At 38.7% G+C, this 16,852-nt stretch overlaps 1 protein-coding gene and 1 long non-coding RNA gene across 2 annotated transcripts; both read left to right on the top strand.

Moving 5' to 3' along the window:
* The first annotated feature begins 1,075 nt into the window (after positions 1-1,075).
* Positions 1,076-3,402, top strand: LOC307144645. The gene is made up of 5 exons (XR_013818799.1): positions 1,076-1,137; positions 1,331-1,488; positions 1,564-1,661; positions 1,737-1,837; positions 1,913-3,402. It is a non-coding gene; the product is annotated as an uncharacterized lncRNA (long non-coding RNA).
* Positions 3,403-13,910: 10,508 nt separating this feature from the next.
* Positions 13,911-16,595, top strand: LOC307144950 (urokinase plasminogen activator surface receptor-like). Its single transcript, XM_079847709.1, has 6 exons — positions 13,911-15,099; positions 15,235-15,355; positions 15,440-15,559; positions 15,809-15,940; positions 16,144-16,251; positions 16,382-16,595. Exons 2-6 carry the CDS (start codon positions 15,307-15,309, stop codon positions 16,567-16,569), a joined length of 597 nt encoding a protein of 198 aa, XP_079703835.1. The 5' UTR covers positions 13,911-15,099; positions 15,235-15,306; the 3' UTR covers positions 16,570-16,595.
* Positions 16,596-16,852: the final 257 nt, after the last annotated feature.

Below are 16,852 nucleotides of genomic sequence, written 5' to 3' on the forward strand. Positions count from 1 at the left end.
TTAATTAAATTTCAGTGGCAGGGGACACATTTACTTACTTATTTACTTAAAAATATTTTAAAGGACCTTGATGAGAATGACACAGTCCTTATTCCAAGAATTGTTGGTGGACAGAGCCCCGAAAAGGGAAACCACTTCATTTTGTGGGTATGTGTGGATAAAAAAAAATAATTTTTACTCAACAGTTGTTACTCTGGTTAAAGCGGTTTCTGTTTATGTTGTAAAGGTCTTGGATGGTTTGCTGAATCGTATTCGAGTTTACGACCCCACTGGCAACTACAAGTCAATTTCTGCGATGGACCTGGCTATACTATGGTATTATGTGCCATATAAATGTTAAAATTGTGATCTTTATTTACTAATGTACATGTATTAATTTCTTTTTTCTTTTGTACAAAAGCAATGCCTTCCGAAATACTTGGGACTTGGGAAAATGGACTGTTGAGTACCCAGAACAGTGGAGGCTGGCTGACTCTAACAACTGTGGGGTTTTGGTTTGTACAGTAAGTTAAAAAATGCTTTTATTTATTTATTTTATTTTTATCTACATTAGTTTAACAACTGTGTTTATTGCATTAGATGGCAGAAATGGAGGTGAGGGACAAATGGGCCTCTATGAAAAACGAGGTGATACAGGGAGAAGATCTTTGGCATCTGAGAAGATATCATGAATCATCATCTGTTCAGCATATGACATATAAAAGGTATGTGTAAAATGAGTGTCCTCATTCATATAAATCAACTTAAAAGTTTAATAAATCAAGTAAATCAATGATTTTTTTAAATTTAGGACAGTCGAGGAGGTGGAAAAAAAGGAATTTGTTCTCTTGTCAGTGATGCTGAAATTCAGGTACATATAAGACTTTACAAAATTTAAAATGGCTAGATATTGTTTGCTATACTAAATATTTTTTTCAGGAGTTGTTTCAAGGAATTGTGAAAGGCTCGGTGAAACCCACGTGGAACAAATGGTGGCAAATGAAGACTGGGAAAATGGCAAAACCTAAGAGCTTTCATCCAGCCTTGTCAGCACATGCTTAGGAACTTCTAGGACACATCGACAACATTGTGTTTGAGCAAAAGAAGGACAAAAAGCTTGAACATTTTGACCTTTTAATGTGTGAATTGATTCCTGAGGTAAGCATTTTATGGGATCGTGTTGGTACAAATAAGTACTCCAATTTTTTATAGCACCAAAAAAACACATTTTCTCACCCTGGTATCATTTGATAATATGTTGGGAGAAACTGATGGCTGATGTTTATGTTTTGGTTAACTAAGTCATTAAACTAACATTAAGTAATTACTTTTTTTATCTTTTGTTGTACAGATCAGCCTTATAATACTGAGACGAACGGAAGGTTTCAGTCACTTTTGGGCTGATATATCTTATCTTGTGGAGTGTGTCATTAAAATGGCCTTTTAATGTCACAACATCCCAGGTTCAACGGGCTAACTACGTTGGGCTTGCATATCAAAGCAAAAACAGTGAGTGGTGTTCCACAGCACTAAAGACTGCAAGTGTTCAGTTGCACGTGACGTGTTGTTTGTGTGTTTTTGCAGAGTTCCCTCAAGTCAGTCCATCCATGACACCCCAGGTCCAACGAGCTAACTACGTCTGTTGCGTTGCACCTTTGGGCTTGCATATCAAAGCAAAAACAGTGAGTGGTGTTCCACAGCACTAAAGACTGCACGTGTTCAGTTGCACGTGACGTGTTGTTTGTGTGTTTTTGCAGAGCTCCCTCAAGTCAGTCCATCCATGACACCTCAGGTTCAACGGGCTAGCTGCGTCTGCTGCTGCGTTGTACCTTTGAGCTTGCATATCAAAGCAAAAACAGTGAGTGATGTTCCACATCTGTAAAGACTGCAAGTGTTCAGTTGCACGTGACGTGTTGTTTGTGTGTTTTTGCAGAGTTCCTTCAAACTACAGCTGGTCCAAAACGCAGCAGCTCGAGTTCTTACCAGAACCAGGAAGTATGACCATATTAGCCCGGTTCTGTCAACACTGCACTGCACAAATTTTAAAATATTGCTGATTACTTACAAAGCACTAAATGGTTTAGCTCCCCAGTACTTGAGCGAGCTCTTAACGCATTATAGTCCTTCACGTCTATGCGATCTCAAAATTTCCGGCCAGTTGATAATACCTAGAATATTAAAATCGACTGCTGGCGGTAGATCCTTCTCCTATTTAGCACCAAAACTCTGGAACAGTCTTCCTACCATTGTCCGGGAAGCAGACACACTCAGTCAGTTCAAAGCTAGACTAAAAACACATCTCTTTGACCTAGCATTCACATAACACATTATAGACTTATATAATTCCATATTAGGCTGCATAGATTAGGCCAGCCGGAACCGGGAACACTTCCCATAAATCCTGATGTTCTCGTTCCATCATAAGAAGAATGGCGTCTACGTTAATATTAGTCTCTCTGCTTATACCGAGGTTTACCGCAGTCCGCCAGATCCAGGCCGTATCCAGATCAGATGAAGGACCTACGCCTGGACGCGACGACAACGCAGTGCTGAATTGTCAACCAGTCTCTCCGTTTCTGAAGTGAGGTGGACTCCGGCCGTATCCAGACTAGATGGTGGACCTGCACGTGGACCCAACCATGACGCATCCCTGAAGTGCCAGCCTCATCGACACGACCAATCTGACTTCTGACCTGTAATGCTGCCTGGATCATAATCATACACTGTTCGCTGGTTGGCCAGAGGAGAACTGGCCCCCGACTGAGCCTGGGTTCTCCCAAGGTTTTTTTCTCCATTCTGTCACCTGATGGAGTTTTGGTTCCTTGCCACTGTTGCCTTGGCTTTGGCTTGCTTAGTTGGGGACATTTAATATTCAACAATATTATTGATCTGCCTAATTAGGTTGGACAATGATGCAATTTTCTTCTAGAAACAAACTTTGTTGTATTATTTTCATTTTATCAATGTGAAGCTGCTTTGATACAGTCTGTATTGTAAAAAGCGCTATATAAATAAAGGTGACTTGCCTTGACAACATGAATTTACTTCAAACTAAAGATTTGACTTTTCATACAGCAAAATACACTGCATCTATTTGTCTCATTAGCTCTCAAAAAACTTTAACCTTACAGTTCATTAAATATTTTAACACAGCTAACTCAACATTAATTGTTTTTAAATCTTCACAATCTATAGCCAGAGGACTATCACAAAAGTGTTTAGGAAAGTAAAGACATACTAGAGTATGTTTGTTTAAAGCTGCTTTGTATTGTTGTGTATTTTAAAAAGCTCTATAAATGTCCTAAAACGATGTGCATTTTGCTTGTAGTTTTGTGTTAATAAAAATGTAATATATTACATCTCATAATTCAGTTTCAGAATTCATTATGTATTGTATTGTGTAATTTAATAAAATTTTTATATAAGTTTTGATTCTCTAATTTTATTACATTAAATGTTATTGTGTTGTATAATGTTCTGTATTAAGAATTATTATGACATAAATCATATGCATTAGTACACAAATGACATGCTTGTAATAAAAAAAGCATATTATGCCCTATTTCTTTAAAACAAATAACTTCGTCACAAAACATACTTTAACATGTTATTTCTTTAAAATAAAGATTATTATATGAATTAAGGGGTTTGATTAATTACATTAAGATTGTGATTCCATAATTATATTATAGTGTTCTTTAGTCAAGGCTAGACAACCAATTAATATTTATGCCCACAAAACATAGCTAGCATTCTATAATTTATTTAAATGTAATAGTAAAAATAGTAATATACACAAATAAATATTATTTTATGGCTCTTTTAATAAATAAAAGTGTACTTGTAACATATTGCGCTGATTATTGAGGATAAAAAATAATCACATAATTATAATTGCACTACGAATGGCTGTGAATACGGTAAGGCAGTATCAGTGCAGTTTAAGCTCATAGCACGATCATCGGATAACGTTAGCTGTATGCCATGCTATTATCTAAGCTAACTAAAAAACACACGAACAACGAGAAATGTTTAATTTCACAATCTATAGCTTCGGTTAAATACTAGTATATAAAACGTATAATATAAAATACATTAAATACATTAATGACTCATTATAACGTAGTACAAACGTCTTCTATGATAAAATGATTTTGTATGATTTGTAACCAGGCACTAAAGCGATTACCCATAAAACGGGCATTGAGCCAATCGGATTGCTTGGGTCCTAGGCCCGACCCAATACACCGAGTAACCAAATTATTCACCACACTGGTTATGTAATAATGGGTCGCGTTTCAGTCACCATTTCATATTCATTCCGTTGTTTGACAACAGAAACAGTAAAATATACCAATGAAAACAGTTTTATTGAGAATTTAGCTTCATCAAAATGGGCACAGAGAGAGACAAACTATAATGTAGCCTAATAATAAATAATAAATGTACATTTAGCATTTTCAGAAGAGCTGCCCTGTCATGCAAAAATCTAAACATGTTTGTGTTAATTGCTAAATATTTTAATAATATTTCATAAAATTATAATTGATTAAAATAATGGTAAAGCAAATTGAATCACTGGCACATTTCCCTCAAATCCATAATGCTGAGAAAAAACAAGGCTTTGTCAATGGCAAATCACAAATCTAATAAAAAGGTTTCAGCCTATTTTTGCCATACAAATAATTTCCTAATATATGCTTGAGAATGTGTTCAAAATGATTGTGTGAGGTCATTTAAGGCTCAGTTTTATCATCTGTGTTTTTGTGGTGTTTCTGTGGTTGTGTTTTCAGTCGCATATCTGATCATGATTTTAGAGGAAATGAAAGTGGGTCAACCAGCACGTGCATACTGAAGAACTGAATCTGATCTAATTCTTACATGATTTAGCTATTTAAAGCTAAATTAAAAGATCAGTGAAACTAGTCTTGACTTGATTGCTCAATAACTTTCCATGATTTTTTTTTTTTTTTTTTTTTTTTTTAACACAAGATATTTTAAAGAACATATGCACCCAAACAACATTTTCCTTCATTACATAAAATAATAAAAAACACACACACACACACAAAAAAAACACACACACACAAAGGCGCTTTTTGTGAATATAAAAACCATCTTCTTTTGTGTTCCACAGAAGAAAGTCCAACATGTTTGGACCGACATGAGGGTGAGTAAATCATGACATAATGTTCATTTGTGGATGACTACAGTATCTTTTCAGTATAAGGTTGGTTAGACCTATACATTCCTTGCAATTTATTAAACCTTCTTTTATATTTAACTTGCAAGTTAATTATGTAAGCTGTCTGTTTCAAAAAATACTTTTTTTCTTTTTTTTGTTCTGTTTTACTTTCATTTTCTCATGAAGATCCTCCCCTTCTGATAAGCTGTAAAATGAGCTCTGCGACAGACAGTCATGTTACTTCACTCCCCTCCTGATCAAAGATGGATCTGCAAATCTCAGTTTTTCTTTTTCATTCTGTTCACTGCAGGTACAAAAACAAATAGTGTTGCAATGTTACAGAGTACAAATCCAGGGGCCCGTTTCAGAAAGGAGGTTAAGTGAAAACTCTGAGTATGTTAACCCTGAAATGAGGGAAACTCTGGGTTTTCTGTTTCAGAATAGGAGGTATGTCAAACCCGAGAAAGCAGAGTAAGTCAAGCCCGTTTCTGAAAGAGAGGTAACTCAGAGTCAGTTACCATGGTAACTTACTCTGTGAACCTAACCTCGTCGGGAGCAGAGTTTTTCTTATGTAGTAAATGCATCTTGATTTAAGAATTTTTAGATATTTTGACTGGAAAGTACATTCATTCATTGCGCATGTTTCTATATAACATCGGAGATGCAGAGCACATTAGTAAGGCCACTGTATCAGAGCGGGAAGGATCAAAGAAGAGATTCACATGATTGCTGGTCAGTAGTGGACAATTCGGTTTAAATGAGGCTAATCTGATAAATGACTTTCACTTGATAACATCTTGCTGTGACCTCTGAAAGTAACCATAATGATTAGAATTTCCTTTAGGATTTCCAGTGTGGTTGGATGCATTGACACACATAATCCCATCATCGCACCTTCCGAAAATCAAACATCACTGTATGGAATGGGAGGATGCCAGATGGAAGGGTAGAGATAAATGCCGTAACCACTACCACAGCTGTTAAATAAACAAATTATTTGTTCATCTTTATTTCCTACAAATACAAAAGCAACAGTAATTCTTTTTCCTGTTGGATTTTATATTCTTCCAATATTGTGTCTCCTCCTCATCTATCAGTGGTGGTGCAGGTCCAGCCTCTGCATTCTTGCTGTTGGCGGAGTAACTTAGAAGTCAAATGTTAATTTCATTAGCCTAATTAAAAAATGTAACAGGTTGGATTAGAGAACATTTAATTATGTGAAAAGAGCATTATACTACATGGAAACCGCTGCGGCACATTGAAATAGACAATGAATTATATTTATTTAATATGTCAAAAGTTTGTAAAGTCATGTAGCCTACAGCCATGAACCTTTTATGCCTAAAGATTTAACTGATTTAATTATGGTACTATTGTTCATTTTTAGTTGCTGCCACGTTCTTTTTTTACTTTTTATTTTTTGCCTGTGGGATACCATGAAAATGAGTAGACTATTAGTTCAATAACTTACCTTTCTGTCAGTTTTCACCTGATAATTTAACAGTGATTAAGAATTATACCTATATTGACTCGGAAGTATGCGGACGTGTTTTTGGCGTGGTGTTGTTGCCATGCATGGTGAATCGTAATTTCAGAGCTCCATTGATCATGGCTTTACATAGTCATGGTACGCACTTAACTCAGAGTCAACCTCAGAGTTGATTGAAATAACTCAATTCGGCTGTTCTGAAACCAAAAACTCAGAATAAATCAACTCAGAGTTCAAGTTTTCTCCTTATTGAAACAGGCCCCTGATCACTGAATCTCTCTGTATTAATACTAAAGGACAATCTCTCAACTGTTATGAGTGCTAACTTCTTTTTGATTATTTGTATTTTGATTAATCTGCTTTGCTCTTGGTTTACTTGAAGTCTATTAATTTTATGGCTCAATTATTTCTTCTTTATAGGGGGGGTGGTGTCAGGGTGTCAGGCGAGGACTCAGTACTGCAGATAAATGGGCTTTTTCTTTAATACAAATAAAACAAAAACAAAAACAAACAAACATGACCGACTTGACTTACGGCTGGAAAAGAGAGGAAGTTTTGACAGGTAGACATTAGTTGGGGCAAATGAACAATATTCAGTAACAAGATTGGCTGGGTTACACAATAACAGGAGAGCACAAGGAACAATGTGCTCACACTAAACATGACAAAAACACAAGCACATGGCCATTGAAAACTATCTAGAGCCATGTGCGCACACAAAACCAGACGTGAACAGCGGGGCGGGTTTACCATTTTGGGGGCCCCAAGCAAAGTCAGGATCTCAGGCCCCCCACACCCGATCATATGTGTAACATTTTACTCTGAATTGCCTAACAGTAATATTTTAAGTGAGACATTTAAAAATATATATTTATTTTACTTTAAACTGCATAACTAAAATTGTCTACACTTTTAGGCCGTTTAGAGTCCGTTTAGCTATGAGAAAATAAACCTCTTGGTTTTAGCTTGAACAATTGTCTTCTTATTGTGAAATAGGCTATCTTATATTCCTATTCTCAAATATGTGTTAGTGATTGTATTTAGTCTTTTAAACACTTTTATAATGATCATGATGATAACAGGTGATCAGCGCCGTCTTGTAGTTTGCTCTTCAGCGCAGAGAATCATAGTTGTCGAATTTACAACGCGCAAATTCATCAACTTCTCCCGAAAGACATGACAGTAAGTGGCCGGTTAACTGAGAGAAGTAAAACTAAAATTAAACTTGCTATTTAGTTACACTATATTTCTGACGTGAATAAAACACGGTGTCACATTAGAAGAGTTTTAATTGCTGCATCCATAGACATCAGTGTGTATTTTACAAAGCTGGGTTCGTCACTGATTTGGTTCCCCTGGAAACATTTCCGTTGTGGTCTATGCTATTTGCAGCGCGTTTCTGTATTTGGTTGTGTTATTTGGAGCACACATGTGTTGTGAAACTGTTGAAGATGTTTTCTTAATTTGCGGGTGTTTTTTTCTATTTGCATGTGTTTTCTTCAGTTGCTGCGCATTGAGCTCTCTCGGCCACCGTAAGATAGCCTATTTTAATTAAATCTGGGAGATGTCTGTCCCTCCATTGAAAGTCTATTCATCCATAAATTTGATGCTTCAAAACGTGAATTAAAAATCATGAATCGAGCAGTTTAATCCAAGAAGAGACATGCTTTAAATGATGAGCAGATTTAATTTAGGCTTATTAACATACAAGCCTAAACATTGATCAGCAAACAATGTTTGCAGCTTTCTAAATTTGGTCACGGAAGCAATGTTTATATGTAGGCCTAATAAATGAGGTCAACAGCGGTCATCAACTGATTTAATTGCTTGGTCAGCAACGCATTTGTGGGGTTGTGTGCTGGTTAACAATGCTACTGCATGAACACGCAGCTAATAAGAACACTGATGCGTGTTCACAAAAAACATGAAAACACGAAAGCACAATGCCAGTGAACAACACCAGTCGCGTGCTACACAGAACACAACAACACACGTGGGCAGAAGAACTCGAAACCGCACACTCACACATCAAGACAGATCACACAACCAATACTAGGAGGGGTCAAAATTTAGTGGGGGTCAGAATTTGGCAAAACATCGGGATCCGAACACCACGCTCCACACACAAGACAATTCACTTGGACAGAGGAGTGCACGGCTCGAGCACAAAACCATGCGCTCACACATACCCCTTTTCCAGTTTTCCAAAGTTTTCCAAAGTTGCCGTAACTTGCATAGACGGACAATCAAGCTGCTATTAGCTCGATTAGCTGCTATTTAAAAAATGGCGGTCACAAGTTTCTGTTCGTCTTCTGTTCGTCACGGTAACCCCGCCCCCAGCCCCTGCTTTGGGTGTCAAAAGACAAAGAAAACTCCTTTTCTCGAGAATATTGAAGCCTTTATTTTAAAACGCAGTGCAGGTGCACAGCGAGCATAGAGCAGAGCGTCTAGCTTGCCATTGGCTGTGCTGCAGCAACTGCACATCCTATGGCGAGGAGGCTGAGACGCGCGAACCAATCAGGGCAATCGTGCCAGAGCCCGCCAGAAGGGGCGTGGCTTATGACTATATAAGCCCGGCAAGCTCACCATAGAGTCAAGTTAAATCGACTGAAGCGAAACACCAGACCGATGTGGTAGCATGGCAGGGTATGCAACAATTGTTCCCTATTCTCAGGGAACCGAGGTTACGTTAGTAACCGAATACGTTCCCTTTCAAGAACGGTCACTTCGTATTGCGTCTAGCTAGACGCTATGAGAACCCCTTGTAAAACGCCATGCTACCACTTTACTTCACCCCACATTACTGCTCTGAGCACACGCGCAAAGTCAATAGCATAGGATAGAAGCTATAAACTCCCCTGGGCCAGGGAAGAGTCTCGGGCCCCATGAAGGAATATACAGAAACACAAGCTTGCCCCTGTAGGTTACGGGCGACTGGAACCTGAACATAGGGAAAAATTATTCCAGAGCTTTTAGGGCCTTAGCCTGAAAAACCTTAAACAGAGAGTATCCGTGCTTGTAGAGCAGGGATCTGGAGGTTATAGAATCTAACAAAAGTGGACGGTGAGGACCAACCTGCCACCACACAGATGTCTTCTATTGGTACACCACTAGACCAGGCCCAAGAAGACCAAGAACATGCCTCTGGTAGAATGGGCTCTCACGCCTATGGGGCACTGAAGGCCCAACAAATCACTGTTTAACCTAATAAAAATGCCTGACTAATATACTGTTATAGTATCTGTGCTTACATAATAGAGATTTTAATAGCTTGATGCTCTTTAAATATTTTGTTGCATTTTAAAAAGTTTTGGTGCATAGGACGGACCTATCCGCGATCGCTCTCCATGGTTCTGACCAAAGAAGAGCGCTTTGGTATCTCCATTACGCATCATACCTGGCTGTGCTTTAGCGCATCTTTCTATAGATCGAATGCCTATAGACTGTCAAATTGTTCAGGAATCTAATATTTCCCCAAAACATAGTTTAGTTCTTCTCATATAACATGAAGCCGAATATTTCACAAATCTGTTTAATTGTTTTAAGTTTTCAATAATGCAGATCAATGACACTGCCCGACAGTTTCAATCAAATCTGGTCATAAGTGGCAAAAGACCTGTTTGACGATTTCATACAACATTCATTTCTTTCGATTTCATTAACAACAGACTGAGCTTGGCTTATTATACAGAGAAGATGCATTAAAATGTAGCCTATAGGCCACTATGATATAATAACTAATACAATAGGCTACCGCCAATTCACGGTCATCCACAAAGATTAACAGCTACATCCGATCCCGAACCTCACTGTCTGCTGAACTTGCGCAGAAACATCAAAATAGACATAACCATCTTTTTAAAATTGTTTAGAAAATTCGACTGGTGCTAGGTGACGTCACCTCGCCCCATAGGATCCACAATGAGCCGTAATTAGAGCTTGATTAAATAGACGTATTAAGCTATGAAACTTTGAAAACTAAACATTTAGACTATTTTAACACAAATTATGAGCTTATTTGCCGATTTTTAATTATTCTTGACAAAGTTCAAATATATTAAAAGTTTATTTTATTTTTGAAGAAAAGTTTTGGGCGGGCCTGTTGAAAAGTGGGTGGTCCTAGGCCCGTCAGGCCCACACATAACCATGCCTGGTGTAAGCTAGAGAGATAGCGTCCACTATCCATCTTGATAGCCTCTGCTTAGTGACTGGCCGACCCTTGGTCCGGCCACCAAAGCATACAAAGAGCTGCTCCGATTGTCTGAACGCTGCGGAACGCTCCAAATAGACTCTGAGAGCCCTGACTGGGCAGAGCAGACCCGAGTCTTCATCTTCCTCGGATGAGGGAAGAGCAGATAGGGAATTAACCTGGGCTCTGAACGGGTTTGAGAGTGCCTTAGGTACATAGCCATGCCTTGGCCTGAGCACGACCTTGGAGTTGTTGGGCCCAAACTCCAGGCATGATGCGTTCGAGGAGAGCACTTGTAAGTCGCCAACTCTTTTGAATGACGCCAGCGCTAGCAGGAGGGCTGTCTTAAGCGAGAGCGGCCTGAGACCTGTAGACTGAAGCGGCTCAAACGGGGGCCCCTTCAGGGCCCTGAGGACCATAGATAGGTCCCAGGAGGGGACAGAGGTGGGTCGAGGCGGCTTAAGCCTTCTGGCCCCTTTAAGGAAGCGAATGATGAGATCGCTTTTTCCCAAGGATTGACCAGCCACGGGAGCGTAGAAAGCTGCTATTGCTGCCACGTATACTTTGAGGGTGGAGGGGGTCCTGCCCGCGTCTAGCAGCTCCTGTAGAAAAGAGAGTACTAGATGTAACTCACATGCAGCTGGTTCTACACCCCGAGCAGTGCACCAGTTTGTAAACACTGCCCACTTCGAGGCATAGAAGCGTCTCGTAGATGGAGCTCTAGCCTCTCTTATGGTGTTCTGGACTCCCTCTGGGAGGTCCCTGGGTACCCATTGAGGGGCCATACGTGTGGGGCCCACAGGTCTGGGCGGGGATGCCAGATTGACCCGGGCCATTTGGGCCATTTGTGGGCCCCCACATCCTTCACATCCTGGGTCGACCTTGTCTCTGGATAACATGTCCGCACCACGAGCTGGAAAAACCAAACTCTAGTCAGGCAAATCACATCGTGTATACAGTCGGTAGGCGGGCTTAATATAATGATACGGCAAAAGTTTAATCGATCAACTAGCTCCGCTGGTGGGAAAACGCACGTGGTGGAGTAATAACTTCTTTTAATTAATCTGTTTGATATTGAATTAACACATGTTAACAGATGTTTTACTATAAATTACAGACATGGCATCTGAGGACTATTTCTCATTTTTCTCAGTTATTTTGCTTTATTTCCAGATTCAATCAAAGGCTCGTTCTTACATAGTAGAGCACAATCGCACATGCGCACTCTTCAAAAATGGTGCTTTAAATCTCTTGACAAACTAAAAGACGTAAATGACATTTGTATGTAGGCTATTCTAAATAAAAGACACAGGTTGTAGTTGTACTGAATGCCAGTTTGCTTATTTTGCTCAAGATAAGGATTTATTAAGTCCACATGTCATGCAAACTAGAAACTATACTTATGACCACAGGTTGAGAGCTGTCGTTCCAACTACACAACTTTGCGATGCTTCTTGCGAATGTTCGTTAGAACGATGGTTTGGGGAAACACTGACTCGTTGAACTATGCTGATAACGAAGGAACTTGCGAACTTGGCTAACGATGCTTTTGGGAAATGCACCCCAGGGCGGATTTTTATTTCTCATCTCCATAAATATATGTTAGTAGTAAAGCTAATGCAAGGGCTAGAAATCAATTAATCCTTTGCTGATACTTCCTCGTCATCATGTCATGGAGAGCGCAGTTAATGGTTGCATAGCAACGACAGACGCTACGGGAGCGCAAGCGCTTGTGGAAACAAGGTAGCCTGGCAAGCCAGACCTACATCAAGATGTTAGGTCTGGAAACTCACCATAGACGTGGTTTAATCCGAGGGGCGGGATAAACGGCTGTCTTTCAAATTCCCTCTGCACGCAATAGGACAGCGCCTCAACCAACCAGAGCGTTTTTCCAACAGCGGAGCTTAGTTGATAGATTCAACTTTTGCCATATCTGGCCGGCAAAACGACGAACACATCTTCCCTTTTTTAAGAATGACTTAAGTGCCGTTCTTTGCTCTTTTCTCAAAGAAAAACTTAACTCCAAGTCCTCCAGAGTCGCGGCCAAAGCCGATTAGAAAGACTGTTGTTCTCCATCAGCAGCTGCCATTCTTTGTTTTCAAGTGGCAGCCGTCGCAACTCTGTCGTCATATGTTAAGCCCGCCCCCGCCTACTCTATACACAACGTGATTGGCCTGACCCAATTTAGGTTTTTGCAGCTAGAAGGTCTATTGAGAGTTGCTAGACCCCCCTGGCTGCGAAATACATTTTGCTGCCGCTAGGGTGCGTCTAGATTTCTAGGCTAGAAACAAGGTAAAAGCGGCATGGATCTTAAAATGGTCCCAATATAAACATTTATTATAGGTGTACCTCAGTGATTCAGGATAAGACACAAAACACGGTTTGGAAAATGGATACATTCTGTTCTCTGGAACGGTGTAGCATTAACTACAGAAATAGCCACACATGTAAATTATATAGGCCTACATTATTAAGTGTCCACAACTATCATCCAGTTAGAAATCAGAAATGTCTATAAACCAGCCAGAAGAGCCTCACAATGCCTTTAAAACAACCAGCTACAAACAGCATAGAAACTTTTGTCTTGAGAAACTTTTCTACTTTTCATTTAAAACCATTAACTTACATTACTATCATCCATTAATTAAAACTGATCATTAGTTATTCTGGAGGAGAAACACTAACTGTGTGTGTTTGAGTTTGTCAAGTTTGTCAAGAAACTTCACAAAGTTTCCACGTTAAACACACCCCTTTCTGAACAGACATAAAAGGAACGGAAAAATTGTTATTTCATTCTGTTCCTGATACATGATGGATCTGTGTGTGTCTGTTGTTCTTTTTTTTTGTTTTTCTCACTGGAGGTACAAGAAACAGCAAGTAAATTATTTGGTACACTGAGACCACTGAATGTCTCTCTCTGTCTTTAAGGATATTCTCTCAAGTGTTACTCATGCAACCCTGATTTGACGGCTTCCTGTGATACAAAAGTGGAGACATGTGCAAATTCTGAATGTGCAAGCTACCCACATAGAAACATTGTGACGTCCCACATCCGGCCCACATCTGGCACACGTGGAAAGATGATCTGGCCCACATGCAGCGTGGAATGACGGCCTTTGGGTGGCTCACTCTTGTTTGCCAGATCTAGGCCACAAGCAGGCCATAGCAATGCCAGACTCAGCCAAGAGCAAAGAAATAAACTAGAACCGGAACTTATCTGAGCCACAAAATCTGTTTATAATAAATATGGAGTCATTTCAGCCTTAATAAGCCTAAACAAGCAGAATCACTGAAGAAAAGAAGAGACGAGCAGAAACACAAGAACAACAACTGACTTCAGACACAGCCTTAGATGAAATCAACTGAAGATAAAAGAAGATATGAAATCTGTGAAGATCTCAGCAGAGGAGGATTAAACAACTCCACAAACAGCATTACCAGCTTCACTTAATATTAACCAGATTGACTTTATTTCTGTCAGATGTCTACAAAAGTTTTTATTTAGAATTAACAGGGGTTTAACTCTAATGTGTTTCATTTGAAGTCACCATAACAGTGATTAGTGTTCCATTAGTTGGGCTCTTAACTCTTATTATATCTTTTGTCTTTTTTGGCTGCTGTGATAGTGTGTTTGTTAAACAAATTTGCAGCAGCAAAGAAAGCTGAAGTGAAATGAGAACAGGTGGTGGTGGTTACCGGTTGATGGCTTTATAATCCTCTTGAGTATGGAAGCTTTCTCATTTAAAATGAATATATAAAACAGTTCAGATGTTTTTTATGTTGGTTCTACTGTGGTGTGACCGACTAAAAATCCGGGCACAACAGGGCTGAAAACATTCAGTGGTCAAAGGATTTTTTGCCTCTTGCAAAACAAGTAGGCTAACTATTAAAAAAATAAACCACCACTACTTCCTTTACATCTGTTTGCAGCGATGCAAAATCACATGCACTGACAGATAATTTGATTAAACATGTAATACATTTTTTTAAATGTAGGTGATCATCACATATAAAATACAAAATTATATATATACTTTATATAAGCTTGTGTCCTGGCTTCTCAATAACTTCCAATCCTCCTCACTGAATTGTAATCGCTAAAGCGTTTTTATTTAAATTGATTTTTTCTTCTGCAGAAAAAAGGAAGATACTTCTATGTCCTACAGAAGAAAGAAATTCATACAGGTTTTGAATGACACGAGGATGAGTAAAATATGACAGAATTTCCATGTTTGGGTCAACCATCACTTTAAGAAGGTTGGTTCAAGTACCTATACATTTCTTACAATTCTTAAACTTTCCTTTATCTTTAATTGGCAAGTACATTGTGTAAGATTAAGTTTCTGTTTCAAGAAATGTTTACCTGTGTTAAACTTTCATTTTCTCACGAAGATCCTCCCCTTTTGATAAGCTATATAATGGCACTGAAACAGACACATTATTTCATTCACCTCCTGATTGAATATGGATCTGCAAATCTCAGTTTTTCTTCTGTTCATTCTCTTCACTGCAGGTACGAAGACAAATAATGTTTGTGATGTTACTGGGTACAAATACAGATAATTGATGTCTCTTTCTCTCTGTTTTATTCCTAAAGGACATTCTCTCAGCTGTTATGAGTGCATGAGTCTGACGGGTTCTTGTGCAGGACAAACAGTTAAAACATGTCCCAGTGGATCTACTCAGTGCATTAGTACAACAGCAGTGGCACAAGCTGGTAAGTCCAATAGGATTGAAATGTACAGTTATTTGACTGATGGAGACTAATGTTAATTTACTGGTGCTGCAACAGAACAGCTACTCCTTTTTTGGTGGAATATTCAACATATATTTATGATATTTATAGATTTTGTATTTAAAAAATTGTTTGAAATGAGAAAATGCTAAATTTTGACATTTATAAATACATTTACCATTAAACTAATGTGCAGTTGAACTGGTCTTTCCTGTATCATTCATATTTTAGGTGACATTACTTCTAAAGTGAAGGCTAAAGATTGTGCTGTTGACTGTCAAAGTGGGTCCATTAACTTCAGCATTTCAAAGGTGTCTTCTTCCTGCTGTAACACAAACCAGTGTAATGTCCAAGATGCTCCAGGTATTGTACTTCAATGATCATACAAATATCTTCTTTAAACTCAACATTCAATTTACTTCCATATGAGATTCAATCAGAAAATAAAAAGCAGGGTGTGGTTTGTCTGTGATGAACTGATTGAATGGAGCAGAAAAAGGAGTGTTGTTTCATTAGATATTTTGTACAGAAAATAAAATAAAAGGATACCTGTTTTCCTCCTGTAGATCCCTCTAACATCCCCAATGGAAATAAATGTTACTATTGTGATGGACAGACCTGCTCAAACATATTGAGCTGTTCAGAGTCTGAAGATCGCTGCATTAAAGCAACAGGTGAGGATCTGGAAACGGACACAAATTAAAGTCATTATCTTTTAAACTGTCTTAGGTTTAAACATTTGATAAAGATCACATGTTCTCCAGCTTAGAATGAATCAACCATTGTTTTCTTTTTTTTCATCAGGGACTTTTGGAGGTCAGTCATTGGTTGTAAAAGGCTGTGCATCTAAATCTATTTGTGACGCCACATCAGTTAGTAGTGTTGAGAGCTTCTCATGTTGTGAGGGGAAACTGTGTAACGGGGCTCAGAGTGTCACCCAGAGCTTCCTGTTCCTCTGCTGTTCTCTGCTCTCCTACTTCATGATGCACTGAATACAGCAGATCTTCACATTCTACAATCAGACACTCTGTACTGAATATATAGCTTGTATTTCTTTGTACTAGCCTGCCATTGATGTTCTGATGTGATTTTTTTTCTGTAGAACTCTGTGACATTTTATGAAATAAAATATTACATCACCTTTTTCCTGCAGTCATATTTAATAAAGCATGTCATGCTGTAAATAATTAAGATAAAACCACAATAATAAAAATCTTATTTCTTAATCACAGTCCACCGAATCCAGGCCGTATCTGGATCTGATGAAGGACCTTG

This window comes from Squalius cephalus (assembly GCF_949319135.1).
Source record: "Squalius cephalus genome assembly, chromosome: 17".
Lineage (NCBI taxonomy): Eukaryota > Metazoa > Chordata > Actinopteri > Cypriniformes > Leuciscidae > Squalius > Squalius cephalus.